This window comes from Haliaeetus leucocephalus, unplaced genomic scaffold (assembly GCF_000737465.1).
Source record: "Haliaeetus leucocephalus isolate CR32 unplaced genomic scaffold, Haliaeetus_leucocephalus-4.0 Scaffold795, whole genome shotgun sequence".
Lineage (NCBI taxonomy): Eukaryota > Metazoa > Chordata > Aves > Accipitriformes > Accipitridae > Haliaeetus > Haliaeetus leucocephalus.
Window position 1 is genome coordinate 3,508,872 of NW_010973231.1, and position 9,428 is coordinate 3,518,299.

Below are 9,428 nucleotides of genomic sequence, written 5' to 3' on the forward strand. Positions count from 1 at the left end.
AGTGCCGAGTACAGGGGGACAATCACCTCCCAGCTCCTGCTGGCCACACTATTTCTGATACAGGCCAGGATGCCGTTGTCCACCTTGGCCACCTGGGCACACTGCTGGCTCATATTCAGCCGGCTGTCAACCAACACCCCCAGGTCTTTCTCTGCCGGACAGCTTTCCAGCTCCCCTTCCCTGAGCCTGTAGCGCTGCATGGGGTTGTTGTGACCCAAGTGCAGGACCCGGCACTTGGCCTTGGCAGTATCTACAGGGCTAGAAGAAGGTTTGAACTGATTTCTTATGGAATAGCAGGCAACACCCATTTCCAAATCACTTTAAGTCTAAATGACACAAGAGGTACAGCTCCAGCTCTTTGCCTGAAGTACAACAGTACTTCTTCAGAGCTTTCCCTCTATATAGTAGCTGTTCCTACCCTCGAAACTGCACGCAACTCCCAGGTAGAGTTCTTCGCTCTCGCAACCTGCCTGAGTGCTGTACTTACGTCCTTCTGAAGGAAACCCTCAGCTTTGTCTTGACAGGTTCTATAGAGCCAGTGGGTAACCCCAAATATCAACTGCTTCCTGTATCCAAAGACGCAGCTCAGTGCCCAAGTATTAGTTATTGCCTGTTTGCTTTGTTGTCGGTCCTGCAAGTGCCACCTCCAGATGCTGAGCAGCACTTCACTCTCTGCATACCTCTGTTCCTCACAGAGTAGCAGTGGCACTACCAAAATGGCATCACAGGAAATGTCACGGAGATGCCGTTTTGCAGGTTAGGTGATGTGAGGTCCTTAAAAGCTACAGTCAATGGCTTCTTAGTCCAAGACAACTGAGTTTTGCCTCAGCGTGGTAAGTACAGGTTTGTAGAGAAATACATTGTGGTTTTTTATTGTTTTAAGTACGCACATAGCCCAGATTGTTTTGCTTCAATGCAATTTTCAGCAGAAAATTAAACAATAAAATGGTTGTTTGATGTGCTGTACTTGCAGGTCTCCAGACTGTAGGAATATTCAGAGTTGGAAGCTCAAAAAAGAGAGTGAGACAGGTGAGTGGATATGGATAGGCTTTTCTGTCATCAGCTATGATACAAACAAACCTGATTCCTTTCTGTTAAGTGATTTCCTCCCCATCTGTCACCTGGTGAAATTCAGGCTTTCTGGGTCAGTGACTTTATTGTTTTTTTCAATGGCTCATAACAGGCCATTTCCAGTCATCTTTTACATCTGGTGAAATCCTTGTCAGGTTCTCAGCAGGTTAACAGTCTCTGTATGTTTTGCTCTGTAGAAGTAGCACAGGATTGGAGATCCAAATAGACTACAGTGATGAAATTTTCCAAAGGTTACACTGTAGGGGAAAAAAAAAAATCTTGGCTGCTAGTTTCATCTCAGAAACAGCTGAAGCTCCCAAAGTAAACCCAAACTGTAAATCCTTTTTTGAAAACTCACAGTATGAGAAAATATGCAAGTACAGAACAATCTCTTTGACCCTCAAATTGTTGCTCCCAAATACCACCTTTCTTTTACCCCTGTTAAACTTGAAGGTCAGAGCGGACCCATCCAAGTCCTAGTCTCAGCCAAATGTTGAAAAAGCAAAAAAGGTGTACAGTTAGGTTCCAGAGAAAGTCAGAAGTGGCTGTTTCCTTAGCCCTAGATACTGCATTGCTATTCCCAAAAGTTGGGAATACATGTTGAATTAGAGCAGTAGAGAATAGTGCTTAATGGTTGCATGATGCTTACGGGGGAGATAAAAAGTTACAGGAAAATACCCCTGCCAGGAGGCATAAGACCAAAAAGACCAAATGGAAAAAAGCAGAAGAAAATTTGACTGCATCTGATCCCAGAAATAATGGTTTTTTGTTGCAAAAACTACACAGTATAATGTTTGGTGCTCTGGAAGGTTACCTTGAATAGCTAAACTGACTTGATTCTGAGTGGTTGGACAGTATAGCCTACTGATTTGTAGCTTATTCTCTAGCAGTTTCTATTGCTGAGTGGCTGGTGTAACACAAAGCTAAAAACATTCACAGTCTGCAGAGGCAGTTGTTAGGTCAACTCTGAACTAGATAAAGTATTGAAAAGTAAGTTGCCTGTCATTTGCATTATAAGCTTCAATGTCAAAACATGTATTATCATTCAGGGATGAGTACAATTACATCATACCTCTGGGGAAAAAGCAGAGGGCTTGTATCATTTACTTCTAAACTAAGCCTTACTTCGAACATCACTGACTTTCACTAGTTTTTTCTTCTAATGTCCTTTCAAAAGCTGAGGAAATCAAGAGATTTGGGTATTTATGTATTCTATTACATGGACTAATTTATTGAACTAGGTGAACTAATATATAATATATTTCATTGAACAAGATGGAAGCATCAGCTTGCCCCTTGCAGTTACAATAATAAATGCTGTCAACATGAACACGTGGGAAAGTCTGGATTCAATTAAAATTCCACTCATTTTCTGAACCATGGAAAGCCAAACCCAGTACTCGGATTTTGGTGTGCTTTTGCAGCTGTTCATTAGTTTTTCTTGTGTAGAAAGTAGGCACAGTTTTGTTTCCTTTCCTCCCCCAGTTAGAAAATGTCCTATTTCAACTGTAGTTTGTTGCAATAAATACATGAGTAAATAAACGCATGTGCCAGCAGGGTTTTTGGTTGGTGAGCACGAAGAGAAAATCTAGAACAAGTGTGTCTATTAACAAACCACCTCCTTCACATTCAGTGGGGTGTAGGACAAAGATTCCTGAGCTAGTGTTGACTCAAGGTGGTAGCTGTGGTACATCAGGATGCCAGCTACCAGCTTGTGCCCAGAAACGATACAGATGCTTGAGCAGAGCATCGTTGCCGAGCTTCGGGTGGGCAGCCCTCTATGCTAGGCATGGTGACTTGGCAGCAGCTCTGCAGGTGAAGCAGCGGCCAGACCCTGAGGTTGAACAGCAACAGGGCTGGAGCTCTGCTCTCCCATCCCCGCTCCCAGCACGGGTGTCCTCAGCTCTCGGGTCTTAAGCTCCGGTGGATGCTGCGGTTCACCAGATGTATCTTCCAAAAGTCTGAAAGTATTCCCTGTGAATGAAGTCTGAGAGACCTAAAGTTTAAACTTAGAAATACACAGTTTTCAACAGCCATGATACTTGGGCCTGAACCGTGGCCAAGTTTCACCAGTGATCATCTGATATTGTGCTGATTAGGACATCTCTCCAGGCCTCACAGGGTATCAGATCAGAACTGCCATATTCAAGACTGTAACAGCAATTTATGACTTAGCTATTTGGTTAGTCTTTATTCCTGATGCAGCGCTAATCTGTTTCCTCAGCTGCTTTTGGGCAGTAAGTGCAGAAGCAATCTTGTGGATAGAGGTAATTTATGGTGTTCCACAGGGATGTTCTGCATTTGCCACCAGTCTGAAGGGTAGAACTGAGCTGGTAATGAAATCCCCAAGTTGGAACTGGAAAATCTTGGACCACAAATCAGCAGGGGGGAGCATAATACTAGATAAAGAACAAAATCTGGTCTTCATAGCATAATTATTCATTATTAGTAATGACATATTAATGTTAAAAGTAGTCTTAATAAATTAGAAAGGAGGCTGTAGTTTTTACAGAATACCTCTCACACCCATTATGAAAGTACAATTTCAGCTGAAAATACGGGATTTTCTACAGTCCTCCACACTATACACACGCAAGATAGATTTGCTTGTGATCAAGATTTGCCACAGATCATCACAGACACGTAGTTTGCTTGTAACTTGCCTTCTTTCTTCTTTTTGATATGTCTGTAATAATCCTGGTAAAGAAAGCTGATACCTCAAATGTCATCGTTTAGTAAGATTTAGATAAAATTATTCTCTGAGAAGATATATGTGAGATCATGGTACCTCATAATATTAGCAAAGATACGAAATTTTCCTAGGAAATAGTTTTAAAACATCTTGACTATTTTCAAAATGAAAAGAGATTAAAAGGTGGAGTGCTCAGCCTGAAGAAAGTATTCTGCTCTTGGTCCTGGGAAATCTGTCCAGAAAGGCAGGCATTTATCTTTTTGTAAGGCATATTGGATGTGGGAGAGGGATTTCTTCTGCCTTTGGGAAGTGTGATGCCTTTGAATTATACAGAGTTTGTCTGAGGACTGCAGCTGGAAAAAAAATAGCAATACCTCGTAATGGTATTAGCTTACTGTTTGTTAACTCCCTAATGATGATCACTTAGTGAATATAACTAAATTAGGAAGGCAGAACAAGATGTGTGTGGACAAATGCCATGAAGTCTTAGTGAACCTGGCTGCTTGCTGCTTATGCTTAAATACAGTCTTAAATCACAAGAGAAATGTGAGTTTGGTGGATATTAACGTTGTCTTATTATTAATGTTTTTGTACAAAAACATCAATGTTGTGAAATGCAATGTTAGTCTTTCTGGCCCTAAAATCTAGGGATAATGTGGTAAGGTAGCATAAGAAAGCTTTTCTTGCAGTTTTCCTTATTCTCCTGGGTTTCTGCCTTTGATATTAATCTTACATTTCTGCAAAAATTATATTTACTTGGGCACATTTTTTCATAAAAGAGTGCCATATATTAACTGGAAAGAAAGAACTGTATTTTATTACAGTCTGGTACAAACCTTAAGTTACATATCGTGGAACAAGCACCAATTAGACATGAATTAGATCTTTGACCTTACCAAAAATTAGTCGTGTCCAATCTGGAAACTGAAAATGAGTAAATCTACATCTTAAAAGATTTTCTGTGTTGGGATGTACGAATTGGGACAATAAGTGACTGTGGTTTTGTCTCATGATCTTTTTCAGTTACGTGAAGAGTTTGACCGGGGCATAGATGTTGTATTAGACGAAGAGCACAGCATTCATGATGTTGCTGCTTTGTTAAAGGAATTTCTGCGTGACATGCCTGACCCGCTTCTCACCAGGGAACTTTATACACCTTTCATCAACACTCTCTGTGAGCTCTACACCATCTTGATTTACCTATTTTCAAAAGCTTACCTGTTTGAATTCTTTGATCTCTACTAACCATATTCTTTTTTTCTGTGCATTTAATACTCTAGCCTTGATTTGCTCCAAATATTTGTATAGTATAAATTTGCTGAGGTCTTTTCTTGGTTTTCATGCTATATAAGTATAGCCCAGAAAACTAGAACAACAAAGATTTCACTTGGTGTAACTATTTTTGCATTTGTAGATAGGATGTGATTCATGTTGTCTATTAAATCCTGATGCTGTCATTGGTTCAGCAGTGGCTGATGACAAGACTCCCATTTGAATCCTGGTATCTTAGCACCATTAATGCTTTTAATTCTGGTCTGGCTTCAAAAACCTAGCTTCAAAATTTCAAGTTTCATCATAGTTAATGGTCCTCAAAGCCATCATATTAAGTACTCCCAAATGTGTTGCTTAAGACCTGAGTGCAGAGTCTTCCAGATTTGGGAAAAAGTAAAGTTGGACCCTTCAAGCTTAAGCTGTTGCCTGGTATGTGTTCTTCAGATTCCTTCCAGCCCTCATGTCTGAGATCCTGCCTCTGTCCCACCTTTGTCACTGGCTACCATTGCATTTTAGATGGTTGAAGTGATGGTGGTTGCAGAATGTCCTTTATATCCCTAGTTGCTTTCCCAGTCTCCCAGTACCTCTGCAAGATGTGGAATTGTAAGAAAACCCATTTAAAATGGCTAAAGCATAAACATGACTGGAATGCTTCCCAGCGGTGCCCTGTATATACCAGCAGCTATACCTAAATAAAGCAGAATTTTTGTGTCCAGTGAGTGATGGAATGTGCAACATGGATTTTGCGCTCTCATAGGCTGAGAAAAGATCCTATGAACCTGTGAGCAAAAAGTTGACCAACCAAGGCGAAAATCCCCTAACAATATTTGTTACACTTTTGATATTCCTTAGAGTTTTCTCTTTTTCTTCTGACCTTGTAATGAAAATGATCCTTAAAAAAGCTATTCTGACACCTTCCTTTGGGCTGGGAACAGTATATTTGTTCTGCTTTTAGGTTAGTTGGAGTGATTTTCTTAGAATGTATCTTTTCCCCCTCTTAGTATTAGAGCCAGATGAACAGCTAAGCACCTTACAGCTTCTCATTTATCTTCTACCTCCCTGTAACTGCGATACCTTGCACCGGCTGCTGCAGTTCCTTTCCACAGTGGCTGGCCACGCAGAAGACACCACAGACAAAGATGGCCAAGAGGTAAGTCACGGTCACTTGTGTCCTTTGACTTTGCTTAATTCATGATCTGAAAAGAGATCTTCAAAGCTGTGAAACAAACACGATGGTGGTGAACCCCAGAAGGATGGGAGAGATCTCACATTCTTGCCTGCGCATTTGCCATTTAGCTGTTTAGTATGTTCTTAGGGCTGTGAAAGTTTAATTTTTATATGACGTAATTAGCAAAGCATCTACCACTTCCTCTGGGAGATTCACAGCATGATCGACCTTGTTGTTCAGAATGTCTAATGTTACCCATCCTTTTTCCTCGCCTTGTTTTATCCTATTGTATTCTATGGAAAAAATACTTAGAAAATTGTCAGGCATTCAAGAGTATGCTTTTTCATTCTCTTTTCATTTCTGTTGTTGCTTTCTTATATGACCTTTGGACATAGAAGTTCACTTCTTGGTTCCCTTAGCTTCCTTGTGTGCACTGGGTGGTGAAGAATGAAAAATAAAGCACAGGAACTCCAGCTGTGTCCTTGTAACTGACAGACCTGATCACTAGTTGGAGTCAGGGTCCATCTTTGCCTGTTTTCCTTCTGGGCTCCTTAGTTGCATTCTGGACCAAATTCAGTGGAGAGGTTGGAGTGCACCCACGCCACAGAGACAAGAACACCCATAGCCATGTGGCTGAGCTGTACTTCTGAGTATTCACGTGTGCGCATCTACACCATTCACGCTAGAGAAGATCTCAGAATCCAGGCTTCCCATTTTCTACCAGGAGAATGCTTGAACTAGTGAGCTGCTCTGCAAAAGGCGGCAACTCTGTTAACTTCGAATGAGGTGGATACAGTCTGTCACTGCTTGACAAAATTGTGCCAGTTTATCTGTGGGAAGGACTTCTCTGTCCTCTGAACTGCAGCAGAGACTACTTCTGAGGTTACTTCTGAGACTCTTCCGAAACTCCTAGAGAATTTTGTCTTCCAGATGGAAAACTCTGCTAACTTCTGTCAAATTTGGACACCTTTTGCAGTTGGCTGGTTTTAACAATTGGCACTTTGAGACTGAGTTTTGTCAAATTTCTGCCACAAGTCCTAACTTCCAGTGTGCTGTATGTGACTTCAAGGCCTATTTCACTTTTAAATCCACTTTAGATGCTATTATTTTTGTCCTCAGCAAGGAGTTGATAAAAAACTATACCGCTGTGATGGAAAGCCTTTAAAAAGAGCAGCCTGTAACAATTTTACTGTGCTTAAAACATGTGTAAGCCAGCTAAGGTCGTGATCCCCCTGGTCCTGCAAAGAGTTCTCTGTTCATTCAGAAATGATCCCAAGAGAATCTTATTGCAGGGCTAGAGGATGCTGCTTAAGAGAGTTGCTTTGGCCCAAAAGTTGTATTAAAGGCATTTTCATTCCTCTTAACAGTACATCAGCTCTGCTACAGGTATTTTGGCAAGGCAAATTTATGTAAGCTATCCTGGCAGTGTTGTAAGCCTCGGGAATATTATGTGCAATTGGATACCTTTTATAGATAATACAGTATTCTGCTCACAATTATTTAAGCTATTCATGAATAATTAAGTGAATAAAGACGTAGAGGGCAAGAGAAGATATTTTAGCAGACTGTTTGCTATCACTGGAGGGAAAACAGCCAAGCTTTGGCACACAGGCCCTCTTCACAATTTCTTTCAAAGGCCCTTCTCTCACGAAGATGAAGATGGATGACTAACTTCATTAAAATTACTCATTCCGTTAATTTCAGTGGATAAGTTTGCAAGATTTTTTAAGGGATGCCCCGAGGCTGCCCTTAAGACTCCCTGTTTGTACAAACAGCCTGCACCTGCAGATCCAGGCACAGCCAGAGGCTGCCCCTGGCACACTTGAGGCACCGCATGCCTGTGCATCCTTGGTGGTTCAGTACTCTGACAGTGTTTAAAAAGCAGGTCACCCAAAAAACAGCCAGGTGCGTGGTGGTGCGCAAATAAGGGAGCGTGCTGTACTCACGGTTGTGCTGGGATGAGGCTCTAAACAAAGAGTCAACAAGTTTGTTATGATTGCCCATGCACCTTCTTAGTGCAGATGTCTTTCCAAGGTTACACAGTGGTCCCACCGACAAAAGGAAAAGCTCTTTTTAGTATCATCTCTATGCTGTCTAGTTGAGCTCTGTAAAAAATAAAACTAGGAGCAGTCAGTGCACGGTTGTAAGTTTGACTGGAGTATTCAGTAAATGACCAGCTACAAAAAAAAATAATAATTAAAATACTACTTTGAAAAGATTTGTTTTGTACCACTCATTTCTTGAAATGCTATTTTGACTGCCTCTTTTTGGTGCCTCTTCCTGTCCTTTTTTAAAAATTAATTAGTTCAAATGTAACTGAAACAAATGAAAAATAACTCTTATGATATTTTTTTTTGTTCTTTAAAAAAAGCCTGCAAGAAATACTGGGTCAACAGCTGAAATTCACTTACAGTCTTATATAGTCAAACTGCTGGCATCATCTTCTGCATTCCCAGAATAGCAACCAAGTGGAGACACAGAGAGGAAGCACATGACCCCTGCTTTTTGCTCTGTTAAAAGAATAGAAGAGGAAAAAAGTAGTCCAATCACAAATATGACAACGAAAATTTTTATTTCATAAGCTATATGACATAATTTCTGTCTAGTCTAGTATGTATTCCTAGCTGCTTACTTCGTCCAAAGTCAGGTTACTGTTGCTTCTTTGAGCACAGAGTTATAGAAGTAGGAAAAAAATAAAACAAAACAAAACAATCCACCCAACAAGTAAACATTTAGCATGTTCTAGGAAACAAGCAAAAAGACAGGAAAATACTAATAAAAATAATGAGCATGCTCCTTAATTATCTAAACTGTTTAAACATGGAAAGGTGTGTTTTTCCTCACTGTATCTGTTTCAGATCGTGAGTGCTACTTGAGAAAGCTAACAGTTTTCATTATTTGGTCCTAAGAGACAGTAATATGCCAAGGTGGTGAAGTAGGAGGGAGGTTTCCCTGAGTTCAGGAGTAGTATACCACTGCCGAGCTTCCAGGGCATTAAGGGCAGGCAGCATTTCCACTTTCTACTCCTCCAATCCATTTGAAAATATATCCAGAAAATCCAGAGTTACAGAGATGTCCAAACAAGGTGTTTCAATGTTTCTAAAAATTGTTCATTTTTTATTTGACTAGCACTTGGTTTTGGTTTTCATGAATGAAGCATCTGCCAAATCGGGGGGGGGGGGGGGTTTTTGGGGGGGGGGGGGGGGGGTCAGGGGGGGTGATTAC

At 40.8% G+C, this 9,428-nt stretch overlaps 1 protein-coding gene across 1 annotated transcript in view; it reads left to right on the forward strand.

Moving 5' to 3' along the window:
• The window catches only part of ARHGAP6 (Rho GTPase activating protein 6), a 338,151-nt gene that overhangs the window by 312,748 nt on the left and 15,975 nt on the right, over positions 1–9,428 (forward strand). Inside the window, exons 6-8 of the mRNA XM_010581575.1 lie at positions 974–1,029; positions 4,787–4,937; positions 6,037–6,185. Of these exons, the coding sequence (XP_010579877.1) occupies positions 974–1,029; positions 4,787–4,937; positions 6,037–6,185 (356 nt within the window). The remainder of the gene's footprint in view (positions 1–973; positions 1,030–4,786; positions 4,938–6,036; positions 6,186–9,428) is intronic.